Here is a 23186-nt window from a genome sequence, read left to right on the forward strand (position 1 = left end):
CAGTCCAGTGGTTAGGACTCTGAACTTCCAATGCCTGAGACCCAGGTTCAATCCCTAGTCGAGGAACTAAGATCCTGCAAGTCACAAGGCACAGCCAAAAAAAACACAAAAAAACATGAACTAGAGACAGTCACGTCATCAGTCAGTTTCCTCCAAGAGAACCAACAAACACTTTGCCCACAGGCAAAGAGTGCCAGGCTGCCTTCTAGCCCCAAACACCCCCATATAAGCCTGCTGGCTCCAGCCTGGTCCTCGGAGCAGTCCTGGTAGGGTCAGAGGAGGCAGGAAAAGGGTGAGGGGGGCAATGGCCCAGCATCTGATCTACCCCACTAAAGATGAATAAAAGCCCCTCACTTTCTGTCTTGGGCTTCCCTTGTGGCTCAGTGGCAAAGAATCCACCTGCCAATGGAGGAGACACGGGTTTGATCCCTGGGTGGGGGAGATCCCCTGGAGAAGGGAATGGCAACCCACTCTAGTATTCTTGTCTAAGAAATCCCATGGACAGAGGAGCCTGGTGGGCTACAGTCCACGGGGTTGCAAAGAGTCAGACACGATTTAGTGACTAAACAGCAACCACACTTTCTGTCTTGCAGGTTCTCCAGCAGGCCTTGGTGGCCCAGCATGGCCCACTGAAGGAACCATGACTGGCTGGCCGACACACACCACTGGCCACCCAGAGTCGTGTCTCACCAGGAGGTGACCCTCTTCCAGCTGCTCCCCTACTCACCCGCCCCACCCAGGAAAGTGCTCTCGCTGCCAGGGACACCATGTAGTAGGGCTGGCCGCGGTGCCCAATGAGCTGCGATGGTTTTGTACACGACCCCCTTTCCCAACAGCTGTCTGTCCGCCCTGCACGCCGTGTCTTGGGCCCTCATCTTCCCGTGTTACTGGCTGGCAGACCGGCTCCTGGCCTCCTTCATACCCACCACCTACGAGAAGCGCCAGCGGGCGGACGACCCGTGCTACCTCCAGCTGCTCTGCACCGTGCTCTTCACACCCATCTACCTGGCCCTCCTGGTTGCCTCGCTGCCCTTCGCGTTCCTTGGCTTCCTCCTCTGGTCCCCACTGCAGTCTGCCCGCCGGCCCTACGTCTACTCCCGGCTGGAGGACAAGGGCCCCACTGGTGGGGCGGCCCTGCTCAGCGAATGGAAGGGTACGGGTCCTGGCAAAAGCTTCTGCTTCGCCACCGCCAACCTCTGCCTCCTCCCGGACTCGCTGGCCAGGCTCAACAATGTTTTCAACACCCAAGCCCGTGCCAAAGAGATCGGGCAGAGAATCCGCAATGGGGCCAGTAGACCCCAGATCAAAATCTACATCGACTCGCCCACCAACACCTCCATCAGCGCCGCCAGCTTCAGCAGCCTGGTGTCTCCACAGGGCAGTGATGGTGTGCCACGGGCTGTCCCCGGGAGCATCAAGAGGACGGCCTCTGTGGAGTACAAGGGCGACAGCGGGCGTCATCCTAGTGACGAGGCTGCCAATGGCCTGGCCTCTGGGGACCCAGCTGACGGAGGCAGCCTTGAGGATGCCTGCATCGTGCGCATCGGTGGTGATGAGGGGGGTCGGCCCCCTGAAGCCGTCGATCCCCCCAGTGGGGGCCAGGCCAGGAACGGGGCTGGTGGGGACCCACGGGGCCAGACACCCAACCACAGTCAGCGAGATGGGGACTCTGGGAGCCTGGGCAGCCCCTCGGCCTCCAGGGAGTCCCTGGTGAAGGGCCGGGCTGGGGCTGATGGTGGCAGTGGGGAGCCGGGCACCAACAGCAAGCTCCCATACAAGGCCTCAGTGGTGAAGAAGGCGGCCGCGCGCAGGAGGCGCCACCCGGATGAGGCCTTTGACCACGAGGTCTCAGCCTTCTTCCCTGCCAACCTGGACTTCCTGTGCCTGCAGGAGGTATTTGACAAGCGGGCGGCCGCCAAGTTGAAAGACCAGCTGCATGGCTACTTCGAGTACATCCTCTACGACGTCGGGGTGTATGGCTGCCACGGCTGCTGCAGCTTCAAGTGTCTCAACAGCGGCCTCTTCTTTGCTAGCCGCTACCCCATCATGGATGTGGCCTATCACTGTTACCCCAACGGGCGGTTCTCCGACAGCCTGGCCTCGAAGGGAGCGCTGTATCTCAAGGTAGGAGGCCTCCACCAGCAGGTCTCAGAGTTGGGGTGGGGGGAGGCAGGCTGCAGCTGGTTGGGGGCGGGCCTCTCTCTCTGAGAAGGCAAGGGGCAGACAAGGCCTTTCATGGAGTTGAATTGAGGGGCCCCTGGCTCAGAGACAAGGGAAATAAGAATACACGGACAGGAGCCAAGGCTCCAGACTGGGTGATCTCTCCGTCACCATTGCCCTGTCTGTAAAGTGTGGGCAACGTAGAGCCTACTCATGTGGTGGGAGCCATGTGGGAGGGGCAAGGCCTGGAGCTTCTCAGGGTGCCGGTGGTGAAGGTGGCAGATGGTGCTGAGAGGAGGCGGCAGGGAGCCCCTGCTCTGAATCACTGCAGACAAGCGGGTGCAGCTTGCAGGCAGAGTTCTCTGGCCCGGCTGTTACCACAGCCGCTCCCTCAGGCCACCACCCCTCCCAGCCGGGATGTCCTCTCCCTCCTGGCTGTCATGCAGCTGCCATGCCAGGCACTCTGCCCACCAGTTCCAGGCTTCACTTCCGGAGTCACTAATTAAAGTGAATCATAATTATTTCTGCTAATTTGGATGCAATTGGAGGAGTTTTTAGACCACGGTAATTTGGTCATTACACATTATCTTCTCCTGAGCCTGACATGCTCAGCGTGTCGACTTTCTGCTCCCTATCCAAAAGCTGCTCTTGGTGCTTCCAAAGTTTTCTGAAGCCCCGTCTGGCCAGGTGTTACAGAACAGGCATTTCTGCCCCTAGAGGCAGCAACTGCTTCGAGTGTGGATTCTCTCCACACTCCCCTTGAGACTTCTCATTTCTGCTAGCAGGGGTCCATGATGGAGGTGGCTGGCGAGGCTACCGGGGAGGCCCAGTGTGCGGGGCGCTCATCCCCAGGCCTCAGCTCTGACCATGCTCAGCCTGTCCAGGAAGCTGCCGCCTGTCAGCCAAGCTCCTGCCAGGAGTGAGGGCCCAGGTGGATCATCTGCACGGAGCCTGCCAGGGCCCCAGCTCAGCACCCAGACACCCCCCACTCCTGTGTTTAGGCCTCTTGTGTGGCTCAGCAGGTGCAGAGCTGGGGTCCCCAGCTCTCCATTCATAGCCTTAGATGCTGAAATTGAAGACACTCCTCTTACAGGAGACCAACCTCCCCATTCTGGCATGTGGTTCGTCAGTGTTTCATTCCACAGATATATTTTTGTCTCAACAGCCGGAGTGACTTTCTGGGGAAGGAGGCGACATGCTGTCAGTTCGGGGATTGGGGGAATGTACCCTTTCCCTTGCACCCGCCCTACTACAGATGGCTCAAAGGCCAGGGTCCCCCTTAACCCTGCTCCCAGCCCACACACCACCTCTCCTCTCTCCCCGCTCAGGCCAGCACCCCAACTATCATGCACATCAGGGCCAGCCCCTCTGCCACGGAATTTCCTCCCAGCCCCTATCTCTCTGGCTATTCCTTCCGGGCCTCTTCTCACCTGCTCATCCTTTAAACACTTCTGCCTCTACCTCCTGGATCTAAAACTAGTCTGCAGATATGTTTAATTTGGTTCCTGCCATTAAAAAATTTCTCATGTTGGCCAACATTTAAAAATCAAGCTATTTCACATAGAGCCCAGTTTGCAGCTCCTCTCCCCACCCTGGCAAATCTGGCAGCACCAGGCCTGCTGCATTCTGCCCAGCTCCCAGCCTGAGTTGGGGGTTGGCAGCTCCCAGAGCAGACAACCCCACTTAGCCAGCACTCTTCACTGCTGAGTCGTTACCATGGGCAGCCGGCCCCAGGAACTTGCCCTGGGGTGCCTCCGCAGCTTCCATTTCCAGACTTGCTGTGGACTCTCTAACCCTGAGCCCAGTGAATCCACTCAGGCTCCCTTTCACTTTCCAGATACCTCTGGGTCCATCCACCCTGTATGTCCAGCTGCAGTGTCATGGCTCAGGCCACCATTCCTCTGAGATTTGGGGCTGTCCTCTCACTTCCACCATCCTTCTGGTGTCAGGTCTGACTCCTGTCACCCTCTTCCCACTGCCTCAGGAAGAACCCAGCCTCCACCTGCTACCCTCCTCAAGCTCTGCTCCAGCCGCATCCTCAGCGGCCTCCGTGTGTCACCCTACGTCAGTGGAGCTTACCTTGGTGGTGTCCAGCACAAGCCAGTTTTCCTTTGCGGGTTCCTCAGCCCTGGCCTCAGGGCCTTGCGGCCCACCTCTCCTGTCAGGCAGAACTCAAGGGCGGCGCATTGGTGCCTGGCACACCAGAGCCAGCTCATCTCTGTGGGCGAGAGCGTGCCTCTCTCTCCACGTGGAGGAGTGAAATAAGTGAGGTTTCAGGAGCCAGTCCCAGCAGGGCCTGCCTGCTCCCTTCACCTGGGGTTCCCCACCCAGCCCCACCTCCCCATTCACTCCTTGAGCTCCTCATCCTCAGAGGGGGTCCGAGAGACGCCTGAGAAGGGAGGGAGGGACTGGACCGGCTTCTGCCTCCTGAGCAAAAGCCTGGTTCTGGGCCCTGCTCTGTTAACAGTCTTTGCCCACCAGGACTAAAGGCACAGCTTCTCAGTGATTGTTTTTGCAAGTGAAACACGAGCCTGTGCGGCTCCCCAGGACTCAAGCCAGGGAATCAATAAGTCCCAGAACATAATAAAGCAGATCTTGGACTGACTGGAGGAAGGGGGTGGGGGGCCTGACATACCTTCCGCTGGGTGCCTCCCCTCCAGGAGGGATCTCCTCAGCAGCAGGGCCTCCCAGCATTTGTCTCTGTCCCTGCCCAGGGCTCGGCACAGGGAGGTGACACCAAGTGCTGAGTGCGGGGCTCCTGCACTAGAAACATCACATGGCTGGCTGCTGAAAAGCTTGGCTTGGTCACCAGCTCAGAAAGTAGCGTAGGGCAGGGGTAGGAGCTGGGTGTGAGGATCAGATTTCAACCTGCCTCAGTCACCAGAGCCTCATGAGCCCAGCCACCGATGGTGTTAACTTTAGTGTAATCCTCATAGTTGCAAGGCTCCGGTAAGGCCGTATCTATGAAGCAGCAGGTCTGGTACTGACGGGCATGAGTATTACTATTGAGAAGAGAACATCCTCAGCCTGAGGATGCAGAGAGCACCATCGTGTGGCCTCTGGGGGCACTGTGGTTTTAAACTGTGTTGTTTTTGCTATAGGGGGCACCGATGGTGTGTGATTTCCAAGGGATTCCAGGGGCAGGGGTACCACTGGGCTGAGCTGTGGGTTTGGACTGTGGGCAAGAAGTGAATGGTGAACATAGGAACTTATCAACAGTCCCAAATCTGGGCCCATTATCAAGTTACCAGACATCCATCCACCTGGGCACTGGAAAAGGAAAGATGTACACCTTGTCAGGCTGGGAAATGGGATGAAGAGCTGTGAAAAACTCAAGGTGTTTAATAAAGAGAATGTCCTCATGGAGGGGAATGCCAATCTGACTTCAGCAATAGAAAGGATGGACGCTTCCCGAGGCTCTCAGAGCAGAAGACCTGTGATGAGTCCTGGCCACCGTCAGCTGGAGGACAGGTAGAACTGTGCTCAGTAGAAGCCGGGGCACCCGCCCTGATGCTGCCACACCTCAGCTAAGAACTGGCCCCTATGGTCACGCTCCCTGGAGACTTCCCAGGGTTCAGGGTCTCGTCATCATAGAAAACCCAGGCCAGAATAGATTAGCAACATTGGGGGAAGACAGCTGAGGCTCGGAGGGAGGAAAGCCCAGAGAGTACAAGGGTGAGGATCCAACCAGAGGCCTCTGGTCAGGGTGCCCGAAGATGGAGCCTCCAGCAGAGGGCCTGAGAACCCGAGGCTGGGTTGTCAACCCTCACCTCCCAACCACAGCCTGACTAGGGCTCAGGCTTGCACCACACTCACCACTGGGGGCTGAGTTGTCTGTGCTGTACAACTGAGGTTCTCATTTTCATTACTCCAACCTGTGGAGATGGTCTGCCAGGGTCACCTGTGGTTGGCAGGGAGTCAGCGAGGAACTCTCAGCTCCATTCCACCTGCCAGGGACTCTGTCTCCAGTGGAGGAGAACAAGAGGCAAGGACCAAGGTTGGGCAAGTAGAATGAAGAGGCCCCTGTGGAGGAAGGGCTGGGTGTGCGGTGGAGGTCACAGGGGAGCCTGGGGTCAGCCATGACAGGTGCCATGGAGACACCAGCCACAGCTGTCATCCCAGATCTGGGGACGAATGGGGTCCATGGCTAAGAAGCAGATAAAAGGATTGCTCATGAAGCCAGAGAGGCAAAGACTGGGAAGAGAGGACAGAAAGCAAGGTCCAAGGCCTCTCATGGGGAGGAGGGTGTTGGGCTACTTGGCTGGGCCACATCCTAGAGGGAGCCTGACTTAGACTTTAGAGGAACAGGCTCCACGTCATGATAAGGTCCAGGGTGTGACCGAGAGGAGGAGGAAGGAGCCACCAGACGCGAGTGGACAAAGGAGCGAGGGACATTCGTGTGGACACTCTGGTCGTCAGGAGATGGCAGGGTTTTGGGGAGGAGGTCTGTGGTGGTTTCTGCATCTCTCTCCCACAAGGTGCTGCATTAATTGTCGGTGGCATTCACCCTGCCACAAAGCAGGTATTTCTTCATGCATCTGCCTCCCACACTGGAGCAGAAGCTCCTAGAAGCAGGCGATGTGCTGTTCTTCTCAGGCCCCAGGCTAGCCAGAAGTCGACAGAGCTGGGTTTCTGAGGGTTAGACCTGGCTGGGGTCGGGCATCACCAGCCTCCCTTTGTGCTCAGAGCAATGGTAACTCTAGGCCTCGTCACCAACACTTCCTCCCTCCCACAGGTGCAGGTGGGGAGCACACCTCAGGACCAAAGAATTGTCGGGTACATCTCCTGCACACACCTGCACGCCCTGTCAGGTAGGGTCTCGGGGCCCGAGCTTCAGGGGGTGGGATCCTCAAAGGGCTAGGATCCGCCTGGTGGGGGTCCTGGCAGCAGCCTCATCAACTCTCTGTGCTTCCACCCCACAGAGGACAGTGACATCCGGTGTGAGCAGCTGAACATGCTTCAGGACTGGCTGGCTGATTTCCGAAAATCTACCTCCTCGTCCAGCGCAGCCAACCCCGAGGAGCTGGTGGCATTTGATGTCATCTGCGGAGATTTTAACTTTGACAACTGCTCCTCGGGTGAGATGGGATCCTCCCCATTAGGATTGACCATGGAGGAGGCATGGGCTCTGCTCCTCGGGAGCACAGAAGTGGGACGTTTAGCAAGACTATGATTTCTCTGCCCTCAAGAAATCCTAGAATAAGAACCGCTGCCCTGCCTAGAAAGTTTAGAGGCCACCTTGCTGGCGGTCAGGAGATGCCCTGCAGATAAACTTCTGGCAGTGAAGGCAGGGAGCCTCTGAAATCCAGACTAATGAGGTTAGCTCATGATACTCACCAGGTCTGTATTCAGCTCTTTGTAGCAGTCACAGTTTCGACGGCTGCTAGAGGGGGCATTCTCAAGGACACAGAACGCCAGTGACAGATGAACCATAGCTCCATCTGTCTGGGAACACAAGACCCTACCCAGAAGCAGCTGCCTGAGGGACAGGGATCTGGTGACTCTGGTCAAACTGGAACCAGAGGCAGGTAGCCCTCCAGGGCATGCCAGATACCCTGAGCCCTACAGCACTCCTTCCCTCCCTGCACAGATGACAAGCTGGAGCAGCAGCACTCCCTGTTTACACGCTACAAGGACCCCTGCCGCCTGGGGCCTGGGGAGGAGAAGCCATGGGCAATCGGTGAGCTGGGGCTGGTGACAGGCGCAGGGGTGGGAGAGGCACTGTGGAGGCCTGACTCCCCATGGGCTTCCTGAAGAGACCTTTCCCCAAGACCTCACCATTGCGGGGAGGGGGCACTGAGCTGCCCAGCTAGCAGAAGCCCTGGGCTTGCCCCTCCTGCCCACAGTAACCCCTCTCACCCCCTGTCCCCAGGAACTCTGCTGGACCAGGACGGTCTCTATGATGAGGAAGTGTGCACCCCTGACAATCTGCAAAAGTAAGTGCCCGGCATCCACAGCGCCACGGTCAGGCGGGTAGGCAGATCCAGGCGGCTCCCAGGTCTGGGATAAGCACCGACCCAGACTAGGTGTGGAGAGGTGGGCTGTGTGGGCCGAAGAGAGCCCACAGCTCCCCGGGATGAGATGCTTGTTAAGAGTGTCAGGGATGCAAGTTGGGGTTGGGCAGAGGCTGGGGTGGACCTCACGCTCCAGGGGTGGCCTTACCAAGAAGGTCCCGAGGAGACCTGGGGTCTCGAGGTGGTTTTTCCTACACCAGCACCCCAAGTCTGGGTTCATTCTACCAGAGCTTGGCCTGCCCTGAGCCCCAGCCTGCCTCAGGCACAGGAAAAAGGACCACAACCTCCCAGGGAGAGGCTGGGCGCCGCAGAGATCCCTGTCAGAGAGCCTGGGGATGGCATCTGTGGCAGGGGACCAGCAGCCAGCAGCCACCAATCAGACAAATAAAAACACAGAGCTAACACAAGCCAGTCAAAGTAGAGACAGATCCAGCCCAGCCAAACTGTATTCTTGAATCTGAGACTTCTGAAAAGGACACATTTGAGAGGCCAGCAGCAGAGCCAATTTATAATTCACAGCCCGAGACAGCCCAGAGCCCCAGCAATGGCTCCTTGCAGCTAATTTGAGCCAATTAATTAGATTATAGACTAAATTTGAAACATCATCCCAGGCCGAGAAAATTATCTTTTTATGAGATGACGATTTACAAATGACTTATCAGCAACTCTTAGATCACTGATGCTGGAATTAATTATCAAAGGCAAAGCACAGAAATGGATTACATTTCTGAGATGGAATGATGTTCTGTGTCATCAGTGTATATATCTCAAGGCTAATAAAGACCTTGCAGAAACTCGTGTTTGCTGCCATGCCTGTCCAGGTGCCCTGTTCACTTGTCCAGGCATTAGCTGGGTGGGTGTGCCTTTGTAGTGTCTCTTGGTGGCTGTGCCTCTCGTCCCAACACTGCCCACTGAGATGGGGTGTCCCTTGAAGGCTCATTCCCAATGGTGCTTGGACTCTGGAGAAAAACTTGGCAGGAAGCAGCAGGCAGACAAGGAGTCAGAAGACCTGGACTCAGGGCGTAATGTTCCACCTGAGTGCCCTGCCCTCCCTGTAGAACTCTGACCAGCAACTGTATCAGTTTCCTTCCTCTGAGAAATGGGGCGACAGCTGCATCCCACCTTGTTCCTTTCTTAACACACCTAGTTCTCAAAGTGTCCTGGGGTCTTTGGGACAGACTGACACAGGAGTCCAGTCCTGGGATGGGGTCTGGGTGCTCTCCTGGCTCCCCTGGTCCCCTGCTGACCTGAAACAGGAGTCATGGGGTGCCTGGGCCTTCTCTTCTCTTCCAGAAGAGAAGGGTCTCTGGGGTTCACTGTAAAGATCAAGTTCCCCTCCAAACAGGACCCTGTTAGCTCAGAGCACAACCCTACCCTGGAGAGGGGGTGGGCAGTTCCGTCCCTAGCTTGGTTACAGGCTTTGGGTGGTGCCAACGTTCTAGTTCAGGAAGGGAATGTGAGTGCTGCCGACCCCAGGTGGGCATGGGACACTCCCGGGCAGTGGCTCAGTCAGTCAGGAACTCACAGGCTTAGACCCAGTCTCTATCCACCCCAGTCCCTTTCTGGGCTCAGAGAGAAGACAGATCTTAAATGTAGGGGTTTGGTCTGACTTGGGGGATGGAACGTGGCTCCACCCTCAGGACCTGGGGCTGGGGCTGTGCTCACCTTGCCTTCCTGTGCCTTCTGTGTGAGCAGGGTCTTGGAGAGTGAGGAAGGTCGCCGGGAGTACCTCGCCTTCCCCACCAGCAAGAGTCCCGGGGGTGGTCAGAAGGGACGAAAAGAGCTGCTGAAAGGCAACGGCAGGCGCATCGACTACATGCTGCACGGGGAGGAGGGGCTGTGCCCGGACTGGAAGGCTGTGAGTCTGGGCTGGGCTGGGCTGAGCAGCCAGGCTGTGCCCGTAGCAGGGGGTTCTTGCTCTACACCCCTTGGCAGCACTGAGCTCTCCACAGAAAGCAGGACGTGCCAGTCCAGGAGGCCTTTGGGGCCCCCAAGGATGCTCCCACTCTCTGCCTTCAGGCAGGCCCAAGCCAGGCCCCTGCTTTATAGGATGCCCTCTGGGTCTAACAAGGATGTTTCTTCCTTCTCCACCCCCCTCATTCCCGCAGGAGGTGGAAGAATTCAGTTTTATCACCCAGCTGTCAGGCCTGACGGACCACCTCCCGGTGGCCATGCGACTGATGGTGTCTGCAGGGGACGACGAGGCATAGACCAGCCTAGTCACCACGAGCAGCGGGGCCTCCACCAGCCCATTGAGTCGCAGTCCCTCCCTGGCCGTGTCCCCTCCAGCGAGCACCACTGGTGCTGGCGGAGGAGGGCAGGGGCCCGGGTGAGCCGCGGCCAGTCCTGGGTGAGCTGGAACCAGCGCTGCCCGGCACTCTGGGCACTCGCCATGGACAGGAGTCAGGCCGGCCTGGGGAGTCCCGGCTGCTTAATCAGTGCCATTCTTTCGAATCGTTGATTTTCTACAAATCTACAGCACAACCTAGTTTATAACCCGTGGGTTAGTATGAGATCCGGGTTTCTGTACTCTTTGTATCTCTTCTCAAGCTTCATCCAGGGTTCATTATTTCTGTTTGCTGCCATGTTGTCTCGCATGCCTGCACCCTCGCATGCACGCTGCCCGCATGCCACGTGCCACACCGTAGCCACAGACCCCTCACTCGGGCCTCACCCAAGGCCAAACTCCAAACACAATCAGAACCAGCCAAAGAAGCATTCCTGGACACGGGACCGCCAGCTCGCCGCCTCCAGCCTGGACAGCTCACGAACGGGGACCATGAAGGCTGTGTCCAGTTACCAGCGAGCCCGGGCGCTTTCCCAGGGTCTTGCATTCAAGGGCGATTACATTTTAAAAAGAAAAACAGAAAAAGAACAAAAATAACCCTTCACTTTAAAGGGTCTGCAAGCCACAAGGGAGAACACTGTTCTTCCTGAAATGGGCTCCCTCCCCCGGCACAGCAGAGCCCAGGGCCTCCCTTGGAGACTCCAACGGGGGCCATGGAGCCATAGACAGGATTCTAAAGAGAGAGCATCCTTTTTTCACAGGAAGAAGGGCCACTCACGGTGTAAGAGGGGAGGGGGACTTCTGGTTTTGAAAACGGTAAGATTTGTAGATTCTGTTCTGTCAGAACCAACACATTCTCTTTCTGCCTGATCCTGTCTCCCCTCCGGACACCCTTCTGGTTCAGAACCAATCCTCCCTTGGTGACTGTCCCCATCCACGTGCTGGCTGAGCTCAGGAACCATCCCCCTGCATCTGGGGTGGGGGGGTGGGCTGCGGCTCTGTCCTCCCAGGCCCATCCTCCACAGCGACCCCAGCCCTCAAGGTGCAGAGCAGCCTGTCACCTCACCAGTGTGCAGGCTGGGGGTGGCAAGGCTGATGGCTACTGCTCGTCCCACACAGGGAGCAGTACTGGTTGGTGTTCAGGTGCACAGGCATCCAGTCTGCCACCACGCAACCAGGGCCAGCCCCAGGTACCTGTGCAGTGTGGCAGAGCCAGCAGGGGAAGCCCATAGCTCTTCATCCCATGGCAGCACTGCCTCTGCCCACCTGCCTTTTTAAACACACCTGGGGACGTCCCCCGCCCCCAGTCACACAGGGAGGGTTTTGTCTATTTCCAGGTGCAAGGCTCCTCCAATTCAGGGGGTTACTAACAACCCCCCACTGGTCTCCCCTCCTCACAGCGCCCCAACCAACGTGCCACCTGGCTTGAAGCCAGTTTTGCCCAACAAGGCTGTGGACGTACCAGGACCCTGCTGCCAGGAGCCTCCTGGTGCCGATATGCTGACGCTGTGCCTTGTCACCCACTGAGCTGCAAGAGGGACCAAGAGGGGCAAGGTCAGAGGCCAGGCCCTGCACTGGAGGGGGACACTCCCAAGAGCTGCACTCATGGTGATGCGGGCTGGTCTGAAGCCCCCTGGCCAGGGCAGCAGGTGGGCAGAGGGCCACATTGCCTGGAGCACTCCCCTGGCCAGGCCCCCAGCCCCACCCCCCACATCAAGCCAAGAGGGCAGCTCACCATCCAGGATGCAGTCCTCCTTGGCTCTCCACTGCACCCTTCCTCCAGGGCTTTGGCTCCTGGGCCCTGGCTAGGCTTCCCTGGGTCAGAGGCCTCCAATCCTAGGAGCGGCCAGAAATCTGCTCGCAGGTGGAGCTCAACAGGGCAGATGTGATACCCAGACGTCTGGGCCTGAGCCAAGGCCCCAGGCTGTGGGCCAGCTGTGTGCCCAGGAGAGCCGTGGAGGCAGGGCCTGGTTCCTGAAGTAGAGTGACTCCAGCACAGCTTCCAGCCCTCAGAGGGGCTGCTGGCCTCCCAAGGCAGCTGGAGGGGAGCCAGGGCACGGGGCACATGCTTCCCTCCCTACTCATGGGGCGGCCTTAGTCAAGTCATACCTCCCTGTGCCTCAGTCATTTTCCCATCCTAACAAAGTTGCCTCTGCCCAGCCCGCCTGGTCTCCAGAGAAGGGCCTGCCTGCCTCCCCACTCCCCTCGCGCGGCCCTCTGAGGCCTCAGCGCCGAGGCCGCCATTGCTCAGCCACGAGTTTCATCAAACCTGTGCACCCCCGGGGCTGTGTACAAGCCAGACTTTTCCATTTCGATTTTTAAAACGGAACATCTCAGATGTTTCTGTGGCATCTAGGCCTGGAAGGATGGACACAGGGGTCACCTAAATCCCTGAGGCCCTGCACCTGCCCCGGGCCCAGCCTCCTCCACAGGAGGCAGGAGGCAGAGGTCAGCTTCAGAAAAAAAACGGTCACTTCATCTGTCCAAACCACCTTCAGTTTTAAGTATGGGTATTAATCTTGATGCTTTTTAACTGTTGTATTAACTTGCTGAAATTTAGAAATACTGTTTTAAAAAAGAAAAAAAAAACACTTTTTTAATTTCTGTATTTTTTTCTGTATTGTATCCTCATGGGACATTAGGGGTTTTCTATGGTAAGCACACCTAAGGTTTTGGTAAAAACGTTATCAAATCTATTATCCAAACGATTCTTCCCTAGAAGAAAAACAATCTTTACACCTGATAAAGTATTTTGAAAAGAGAAGTGTTTTTTTTTTCCTTTACTGGTGCTGAAAAGAAGGATGGATAATGAGGAAAAAAAATAAAACTGTGAGGCTCAAGGCTGGTGTTCTGCACTTATTTGAGTGAAAAGCTGGTCTGGGCCCTGCTCTGACTCCAGCAGGCTAGGCGGCCAGGCGGGGCTATGGGGAGACCACCATGGAGGGCCTACCTTTCCTGCCCTTCCCCATGGGACGGGCACAGCCTGAGTCTGCCCTGAACCACTCAAAAACCAGGCCACTTGGGTTCTCTCACTTCCTCCCTCTGAACTAGAGTAAATAGCAGAACGGGACCTTGTGTGTGGGAAGAAACCAGGCTGGGCCTCTTTGGGACTCCCTGCCCTTCTCTGGCAAGGCGAAGTTGGGGTGCCTGCACTAGTAACCATCTGCCCAGACTGCTACGGGATGAGGTCCTTTTGCTAGAAGAGGGGCACGTGGGAAAGGGCTGTACCTTCGGGCTCCCTCCTCCTGCTGGCTGGTATCCTGGATCTGCGTCTGAACTGCTCTGGGACAGCCTCCTCCCTGGCATCAGAAGAGCAGCCTGGTGTCCAGGTGCTGGTCTTGGTCACCTGCTGCTGCTGCACACGGAGGCCAAACCCTTACAGATGTGGATTGGGGCCATTACCTAGCAGACAAAAAGAGTCTGAACTTGGTCCTCAGTCTGGCCCTACCAGGGTCTTCAAGACTCAGAGCCCTGCCACATCAGTAACTCTGCCCATAGGAGCCTCTCTGAGCTGGAGCAGGCAGGTGGACTCAAAGGTCCCCAGAGCGCAAGACCAGGCTGGCCCAGCTCCAGGAGAGTAGCAGACCCACCCAGGCCGGTCAGCCCTGGCTCCCTCCCAGGGAGAGCAGGAGGGACGCTGTGGCCATGAAGCTCTCTGATTACTTTAAAAACCACTGTGGGTGGGCTCCTTGGCCCCTTCTCAGCTCCAGAGTAATCCCCACTTCCTGCCATATCTGGAGCAAGGAGCCGACAGTGCAAAAACACAAAACGGGAAGTGGTCTCCTCTAACCCCCGAGGCCAAGATGGGTCCTGAAAGGCAAGGTGCCTTCACTTTTCTCCACAGAAAGCCACCATTCAGAGCCCAGAGCCCTCCTCCACTTTATTTCTCAACAAGTGAGGGTCAGCACCCACGGTCCAGGGCATCTGAGAGTGTGAAATCCATGGTGATGTCTCCAGTGTGGGGGTGGAACTCCACAGTGTAGGTGATGGTCTGCGGGCCGCCCAGCGGCACTCTGGGGTCGAGTGTGGTGTTGAAGAAGTACACGGCCTGCTTACAGTGGGGGTTCCAGCAACAGTCCCCCTGCAGGGAAAGCAGGAAGAAGGCAGTGAGGGCTCCTGATGTCCCAGCCAGCCCCCTCCTGGCCAGCCTCCAGCCCAGGCAGCTCGCAGTGAGAAGCTGCTGTTCGGAGCTGGATGACCCAGGACCACTGAGGAGTCACTACCCGGAACACCCAGAGCACACACGACTGGCGTGATGGCACCTGCTCTCAGGGTCCGCTCCCTCAGGGACCTGTGCACACAGTACTACCTTGTCCTCTGCAGGCTTCAGGAGGCCAGTGCTGACTGTGCTGTCCGGGGTCAGGTGGTATTCCATCCACAAGACAGCTCCGTGGCTCCTCCCGGGCCTAGAGATGGGACAGGGGGTGGAAAGGGACCAAAAACAAACAGCTGCATGAGGGACTGGCATGGCCATGGCTGCCCTCTGCTTTTCAGAAACCTCTCATCCTCCCTACTTCCATCCTGCCCTGTCAGGAGGCTCCTAAGACTCCACCTGAATGAAGGCCACTCAGTAAAAGTAGCCTTCTTGCTGAGCAACCAAAGTGCCCACTCATTCCCCACAGTCTGGCCAAGTATTCAGAGTAACCCCGGGGCAGGGCCAGCTGGCTGCCAGCCTGGCCTCCTCTGCCTGAGATCATGGAAAGGGTGGCCCAGAAGGCTGAGAGAGCAGTCCAGGCATTGAAGTCTAGGTCGCTCCCAGATAACTCTGGGCAGCAGGCACAGACAGGCAACTGCCTTGCCTCCTCCTTGTCAGAGGAGCCCCAAGGGGCTCTGGGCTCATGGTCTCCACCCAGTTAGAAGAGGGAGCTTCCTCCAGGAAGCAGCTGCTCCTCCCCGTGAAGGGAGCTGGAGCTGGATGGGCCTGACCATGTAGCACGACGACAGCCCCTGCCAATTCCTAAGCTGCTTCAATTCCCAGGAGGGTTCAGGAAAGAATATGGTCCAATGGGTAACCATAGCAACCAAACTCATGTTTCTCTGCAGCTGTGTGTAACACGCCACTGAGCTCAAAGGGAGCCTCAGATGTGGGAGGATGAGCAAGCCCACTCTGGCTCTTTCCCCCACCCAGCAGCTATGGGGACCCCCACACATTTCAGGGCCACTTGAAGAAGGGCAAGGCTGAGACAAGGACAGCCATCCCACCTACATGAAAGTGGCCAAAGTAAGTGCTTATAGCCATTCAGGCAATAACTATTAGAAAGCAAGCCCTGTCACTTCCTTCCTCACTCCCCCACCCTGGGGCCTCCACTCACCTTCTCAGCTCAATGGTGCCCTCAGCATGGACAGGCTGCAGGGGGACTGGCTGCCGAAAATCAAAGGTCAGGATCTGCTGGGGCTCAGAGAGGCTGCGGCATGGGTACTCCCACAGCGGGTGGGGCTCAGCCTCCTTGCTCTCCCTGAAGTCCAGGGCACGCTGAGAAGGGAAGAGAAGGCGGAGGTCTGCAGAGCTAGAGCCAGGTGGCCAGGAAACAAGGGGCTCCTGTCCCCATCTCCAGAGTTTATCTATGCCAGTGGTCCCTAATTGCCATGGCCCTGGTCCCTCAGGGTAATTGCCATGGTCATGTGGGGCAAGTGGGCCCCCATAAAAGACCACAGGCGCCTGGCCAGACCAGCTGGCTTCTGGCACCACTCATAAGCAATCTCCTCAGCAAGGCCCTCTAAGCTTAATTTTCTGCCTTTTAAAACTCAAAGCCACTGCCCATCTCACGAGCTACCTTGACCAACTGCTTACACTGGTGAAATCACCCATCACTTGGACACTTGCCCATTCAGTGACCCTTACTGATCACTACAGCTGCCAGATCACCACCCTACAAGGTTCCCAGTCTAGGAGACAATTGGGGAGCGACTTCAGTGTCCAGGGGACACTGACCGGCTAAGAACAGGGTTGGGTAAGAAAAGCTGCCTGGAGGGTAACCTCTAGGCTGCCTCTTGAAGGTTACACAGGAGCTGGAAGCAGAGAGTGCACACAGCCCAGCAGGGAATGGTCAGAGAGCAGAGCAGAGCCAGCAGAGCGGCAGAGGCTGACTGCAGGGGTGAGGGTGGGGGCTCAGACAGGGCCAGACTTCAGATCTACAGATTCACTTAAGCTCCCTGTGGAGAAAGGCTGACTCGGAGAAGCAGCGGGGTATATGGTCAGACACGAGATGCAAGTGGCCCAGACAAGTAACAGCGGGGAAAGAAAACTTGTTCACGGAGGACCTGATGGTTATGGTACCCACCAACCAACTGAATGGGAAGGCAAAGGCTTGTCTGGGAGGTTGCCGGGACCCTGAGCCCGGCTGGCAGGTATGAAGTGACAGCAGGTCTAGGATAGCAGCACTGGGAGGGGCCAGACTAGGGGTGGGGGAGAAGCAGGTGGATTCTGGAGGCAGGGGGCAGAAGCGCCTGAAGACATCTCAGTGGAGTCACTGCTCTCAGCTATTTGGTCAGAGCTCAGGAGAGAGGCAGACAATGGCCAGCAAATAGAGAGAATGGAGACAGCCACAGGGGTCTGGGCAGGGACCTAGGGGAGCCCTAGAACACAGGACACCTCAGGGGATAAGAGGGAAGGATTCCAGGAAGGAGCCTGAGAAGTGGCCAGAGGGAGCTAGAGTGTGTGGTGTTTCCAGGAGCATGGAACAGTCAGTGATCTGCTGTGGACAGGCAGGTAAGATGAAAAACTGCAAATGTCCACTAGATTTTTTTTACTTAAAAAAATGTTAAAAAAAATGTTTACACAAGGAATCCACCATCACTGTAGAAAATGTAAACAGAAAGAAGCAAAAGGGAGGAAAAAACTAACCACTTTCTATCAAAGAACTAACATTTTGGTGTCTGCTACTCCACCCCCTTTTCATTGTATAATTTTTTTATAATTAAAAAAATTTTTTAATGTTGTATATACTTTGTACAGGTCACTTTCCATTTACAGTTATTACATGTGTGAATTTTCTTAATACACAAAAATGTGATGGTGCTCCCTGTCCTGCCGTTCTCACGGGGCTCGTGACTCTTCACATCTATCCTGGCCAAGTATCGTTGGCACTTTCATGACTGTCCTTGTTTCTGGGAGCTGCAGACCCTGGTAGCTGACTGGATCCCCTACTAATGTACAGATAACCTTGCAGGAACCCTCCTTCTACATCCCACCCACCTCCATCCTCAAGCACCTTCCCCTGAAATGGAGTCCCCAAAATGAAAACAGCTGGCTCAGAAGGTTGCCAAAATTGTCTTCCAGAGAGGCCATCCCAAAAAAGAACTAACTGCTGACGCTGGCAGGAGTGGTTCCAGTGGTCTGGTGACAGACGGGCCCCAGCCCAAAATTCTGATTCAGGGGTTACAGCCCCAGGCGAGAATGGCCTTAACACCAGTCAGACATGGAGATGCAGTGGCTCTCAGGTTCATGCTCACGGTGAACCAAGTAGAACATATATGCCTGCCCCTGCTGCCCCTAACAGAGGAGCTCTCTGCATACTGCCCACATTGCCCAACCCAGGTCCCTCCATGGAAGCCAGACATCCCCTTCAGAAGCCTGTGGCCCGATGGAATGTGGATGCAACACTGTGGCGAGAGCTGCGGCCCTGCATACCTTAATCATGTCGTCCATGATGTGCACATCGAAGCCTTCACAGTCACCACAGGGGCTCCGGATCCGCCACAGGTCCTGAAAGGAAGGCACAGCCTTCACTGACACCCGCCTGCCAGGGCACACCAACACCCACACACACCCAATGAGGGTGGGTGGGCAGGCACGCCATGATTTTGTGGGACAGCACATAGATGTCGACACCCACTCAGGCACACACAAGTGTGGTGACAGGAGTAGGAAGGGTAAGAGGCTGGGGCTGCCCCAACTCCAAACCTGAGGCACGTCTTGCTGCTCCCACGAGCCTGGAAGAGACTCCCATAGCTGAAGGGACCCAAAGACCCAGGATGGTTCCTCAGTCCTGCAAAGCCTCTCATGATCCCAAGCCCTCTCCACTGAGGGACAGCTGACCAGAGCTACTCAGACAGGCTCTCTAACCCCTTCCTGTCCATCCTGAACACTGATTCATTGGGAAGAGCTCTGTCAACCACTTCTTGAGCCTCTATGCCCATAAAGAGAGTGTGAGGATGACAGGATCCTAGGAGGAGACCAGAGGTTACTCAAGCCAGTCAACTCAGTGTTCTCTGTCTTCTGGACGTATGCCTGGGAACAGCATCATTCTCCACAGTCCCTCACTGGCCATGAAAACCAGAATTCCCATGGAAATCTGGTCAAGTGAATAAGTAATACAGAAGAAATGGCCAAAAAATTAAGTGATAGAACCACTAAGCTACCAATGGATAAAGCCATCCTTATCAAAGAAACATTAAATGAAGTTCACTCTATTTCAGGTTAAAAGCATTTCAAAATCTTTTTGATAAAAAATACCTTTCCCAAAATGACTTTGTGACTATGGTTCTGCTTTGATGAGAAAATGAAAATGAAGCTTTTCAATTTTTCTTGCATAAGGAAGCTGACTCGCCCATCTCAAAATGCTTTTAACAACTGGAGCCTCAGCTCTTAATGAGAGCAGAGCAAGTTGCACAGCTTGTCTTCTGAAACTCTTAATTTATATTTTAAAATTATTCTGATAAGCCGTAATTGTAAAATGACAACACACAGCCATTTCCATTTTATGTGCCAAATTACTTCATTTTTACAAAGGCGAGCCTCTTCTATTTAGCCCTGCAGTGTGCTGATACAGAAAAACAGAGGTTCAAACCATTAAGACCCTATGTGCTCCATCTGCATCCAAGGTCCACACAAGAAAACAACCCCCGACCCCCTGCCAAGAAAATCTCTGGGTGACCTACCCTGAACTCCACGATCATCACGTGCAGCGAGGCGGCCTGGGGCATCACCATAGCGCCAGGCCCCAGGTGTTGGTCCACAGCAGTCCGCACATACCAGAAGTACAGGTTGTGCCACGGAAGCAGGCTAGTGGTAAAGAACGGCTCACTCAGGAGGAGAGAAACCTGCCGATCAGAGAGAGAAGCAGGCCCAGGTGTCAGAGGGATTCAGCTGAGGAGTAAAGGACAAGTTTCAAAGGCACATTCATTCTTTCATTCACTCACCCACTTGGTCAGTCAGTCAGTCCACATGCAATCAAGGCCTGCACCTACCCTTGAGGATACAAAACTGAGAAACAGACACGAGCCATGCCCTCAGCAGTGCAGAGTGGAAGGGGGGAGCAGACGAGGCTAGGCACCGTCCTCAGAGAGTGTGGTAGGCTCTGACAGAAGCAAGGAAGGGGCTCACAGAGGAACCCTAGAAGTAAGAGCTTCAGGAAGAGCTTCCAGGATGGTATCCTGGAAATCCTACTCAAAGCTTCATCCTGACAATTTATTATCAGTACTAGTCTGTCTCCCTCACCAGGCTTGGAGACCAGAGAAGTGGGGACACTGGCAGATACAGTATTCTCAGCACAGTGCCTGGCCCAGAGTAGATGTCAGTGAAGGTTTGTTGATCAAATGAATAAATGCATGAACAGGAGACAGAAAAGCAAAAGAGTGGGGAGTCCAGGCAGAGGTATGGGCAGAGGCCAAAGCAGAGGTGTGAATGACAATGAGAGCAAGGCCTTTCTGGGACCTCACCAGACGAGCAGGTGGGGTAGGACAGTAAAGGATGAGGCCAGAGCAGTGGAGAGGAGCTAGGTCACCCAAAGGCAGCTGATGACAGGAAAAGGAAACTGAACTATGCCTTGGAGGCGAGAAGGGATCACTAAAAGCTTTAATCAGGGTTTAATATGAGAAGGAAAGTGCTTCAGAAATATTCTCAGGAGTTCCCTGGTGGCCTAGTGGTTGGGACTCGGAGTTCTCACTACCACAGCCTGGGTTCAGGAGCAGTGCTGTGACGGGAAAAGGGAGGGGACACCATGTGTCTCTGTCCATCCCAGCAGAGCCGAACGTTCTGCTCCTGTTGAAGGAGCAGCGCAAGTATTCATTCATCAAGCATCTCTGCGAACCTCATCACACCCTCAACAGTGGGGGACCCACGGTGAGGCCCAGAGAAGGAGGCAGTCAGGCCATCTCAGAGCCGTGCTCTCTAGAGCAAATGCACAGCACTCTCTACTCACCTTTTTACCCTCCAAGTCTGTAGGTGTTAATAATTCAGGCCGTTTCTCTATTATATTAATTTTGTCTTCCAAGTGGTTGGCCTTGAAGATCTTAGAGAGAAAACAAAAGTGTTGGTTTTGTTGAGAAAAAGAACACATCTCAGAGTTGCTTTATCTGTGTGCAGTTCTCTGGCCAAACGGTTCTGGAGCACCACTCTCAGCTACTCTGCTGAACTTCTCCCCTCCAAGGGCCTCCTACAGACTGCAGGTGACATCATGAGCAAAATGTCTTAAGAGCAATAGAAATTTCTCTTGCAGGCACACTGGCAAGGCTCAGAAGTAGGCTTGTAGTCCTGGTGGGGTGGGTTATCCTTCAAAAGGCAATCAAAACCAGTCACTGGCCAGGATGTGAAACAGCGTCACAGAACCAAGCAGTCAGGACAGCTTGTGAGCAGTGACTCCCTGGGTGCTAGTGCCCCAGAAACAAAACTTAACTTCAGTTCTATCACTGCAAGGAGTTTTGGTTTTTTAGTTTTAAGTGAAGTGAGGAGAAAAGCTGCTTCTTCAGCTACAAAACACAAAGTAGAGTCTAAACTTTGCTTGTTGCTATTCAACGACAGCTCCAGCAGACTTCCGGGCCAGCTCTCGACTCAGGAGTCACGAGAGTCACTGGCAGTTGCCACTCCCCCCAGTTCCCTTGGCACTGACACTGATTCAAAGCAATTGATTCCAGACTCAGGAAGGCAAGCCCCACAGGTCCCCACATTATTTCAATTATGACAATTATCACTTACTTTTTTCATCAGTCTATGAGAAGCTGCTGAATTCTCTATTGTAAATACCTAAAGAGAATATCATGCTATTAGTTTTAAGAGACGCACTTAACAGAGAAAGTAAATACATATTAAAATGCAACTCCAGGGACTTCGCTAGTGGTCCAGGGGTTAAGACTCCACACTTCCAATGCAGGGAGTATGGGTGCCATCCCTGGTTGGGAAACCACAATCCCACATGAAAAGCGACTCCAAAGCAAAGGACAATACCTAACCAACTACATCTGTGCTCACGATTCCCCCGGATAGTACAACATTCTGTGCTGACGCCGGATTCAGACTCAGGAGCTGCAGCTACATGGCAACAGCTATAGCCTTGACTCCTGTCTGCACATGAGGCAACAACCCCTCATACACCAACCCAAGCACACCCACAATGTATGTGGCAGCTGAACTTGCAAAGAGTTTTAGTCACAAAACTGTGACTAAAGAGCATCATCAGGAAGCTGGGAGAAGGAAAGCGGCCAGTACCTGCTCCGCCCCAAGGTGATGGGCCAGCATGGAGAGCAGACTGCCATCACTGACGCACAGGCAGACACTGTCCGGCTTCAACACCTGCAGGAAAAGAGCAACCTCAGCACAGATTTTCTTACAATGTTGAGACCCCCATCCAAACCTTGTGTATGGTCCCCAGGCTGAGAGACCCCTTCTATAGGCAGCAGGGAGCAAGGGTTTTTCAGAAGAGCTATATGACCAGATTTACAATCTAGAAAATTTTAGAAAGAAAACAGCAAATGAGAGGAATAATGGGGTGGCTGAACCCACAAGGATCACCAAAGGAATTGCTGGTGACCATAAAGGCAAAGTGTCCAGAGGGACAATAGCAAGGGCCAGCGAGAGGCTCCCATAGAAGAGCAGAGAATAAGCCCCTACTGATCTAGAAATAAGCTCCCAGCCTTGACTCGAACACGCACCCAGTAGCAGCTGGTTGAAGCCACTCGTGGACAGACAGGAGAGCACAGAAGACAAAACCAACTGATCATAAGTGAGCAGTGGGTTGGGGTCCACAGGACAAACGCCTTCTGGTCTGTGACCACCCAAAGAGCTGGACACTTACAGTCCTCAGGGCCTGGATGTATTGATCAGTTCTGTTCCGATCATTGATCTCTCCAAACCGAGGCCGATTCCAGAGCAGGTGAGCCTGGCAGTCACACACGGGGCGCACTGGGTGGACTCTCCCATTCTTTTCAGGACTGGACCAAAAAATGAACAGATACAGGGTGATGACCTGCTAGGCAATGGCGAGCATGAAGCCACAGCACAAGGACGTGCACCAGGGAAATTGAGGTGGACAGGGACACATCCATGGTCCTCTAGGGAACATGAGTCTAGGCACTGGCTCTCGAGTGCGCCTTAGAGGTCGGAGGCCCTCCAATTCAAGACTTCTCATGTATATATCTGACTCGAATGGGGGTCCTACCACTGGGGTAGCCTCTTCTCAGTACACACAAACAGGGACCCAGCCACAAACTTTTGCCCTTATTTGGTTCAGATACAAATGTGCCCACTCAAACCTCTACAGGGTCCGTGGAGGGAATTTACATGAATGCACAATGTCACAAGCCTAGTGTCCCACACCACAAGGCCAGACGCACACCTGGTCTTCTGGAGGCTGTACCACACACAGTAGTCGTCATGGTGGGCTACCAGGCAGAGGGCTGAGCCCTGGACAACGGGCTCCTCCTGTGGCAGGAAGTACACACACTGCATCCAGTGGTCCCGCCACTGAAACAAGAAGAGAACCAGCTGTCACCAAGCTGCAACAAGAGCA

General features: G+C 55.1%; 2 protein-coding genes across 13 annotated transcripts in view; one reads left to right on the forward strand and one right to left on the reverse strand.

The window, feature by feature from the left end:
* The window catches only part of SMPD3 (sphingomyelin phosphodiesterase 3), an 84662-nt gene extending 71361 nt beyond the window's left edge, over positions 1-13301 (forward strand). For 4 of the 6 annotated variants that reach the window (XM_081512835.1, XM_081512831.1, XM_081512832.1 and 1 more), the window contains 7 exons: positions 594-2124; positions 6896-6971; positions 7083-7238; positions 7751-7840; positions 8033-8096; positions 9870-10032; positions 10283-13301. In XM_081512835.1, coding sequence (XP_081368961.1) covers positions 805-2124; positions 6896-6971; positions 7083-7238; positions 7751-7840; positions 8033-8096; positions 9870-10032; positions 10283-10384 — 1971 coding nt within the window. In that variant the 5' untranslated portion in view covers positions 594-804 and the 3' untranslated portion in view covers positions 10385-13301. Of the gene's footprint in view, positions 1-593; positions 2125-6895; positions 6972-7082; positions 7239-7750; positions 7841-8032; positions 8097-9869 lie in introns of all 6 variants that reach the window. The other 2 variants (XM_081512830.1, XM_081512829.1) reach the window with 1 other exon arrangement.
* Positions 9820-23186, reverse strand: part of PRMT7 (protein arginine methyltransferase 7) — a 42544-nt gene continuing 29177 nt past the window's right edge. For 3 of the 7 annotated variants that reach the window (XM_081512847.1, XM_081512846.1, XM_081512843.1), the window contains 10 exons: positions 23013-23140; positions 22473-22608; positions 21887-21970; positions 21377-21424; positions 20604-20693; positions 19342-19503; positions 18092-18166; positions 15774-15934; positions 14771-14867; positions 14316-14542 (listed from right to left, as the gene is read on the reverse strand). In XM_081512847.1, the coding sequence (XP_081368973.1) occupies positions 14363-14542; positions 14771-14867; positions 15774-15934; positions 18092-18166; positions 19342-19503; positions 20604-20693; positions 21377-21424; positions 21887-21970; positions 22473-22608; positions 23013-23140 (1161 nt within the window). In that variant the 3' untranslated portion in view covers positions 14316-14362. Of the gene's footprint in view, positions 11002-13051; positions 13864-14315; positions 14543-14770; positions 14868-15773; positions 15935-18091; positions 18167-19341; positions 19504-20603; positions 20694-21376; positions 21425-21886; positions 21971-22472; positions 22609-23012; positions 23141-23186 lie in introns of those variants that run through there. The other 4 variants (XM_081512842.1, XM_081512841.1, XR_014060270.1 and 1 more) reach the window with 3 other exon arrangements.

The sequence above is a fragment of the Giraffa tippelskirchi genome, chromosome 7 (assembly GCF_054371585.1).
Source record: "Giraffa tippelskirchi isolate mGirTip1 chromosome 7, T2T-mGirTip1v1.2.pri, whole genome shotgun sequence".
Classification (NCBI taxonomy): domain Eukaryota; kingdom Metazoa; phylum Chordata; class Mammalia; order Artiodactyla; family Giraffidae; genus Giraffa; species Giraffa tippelskirchi.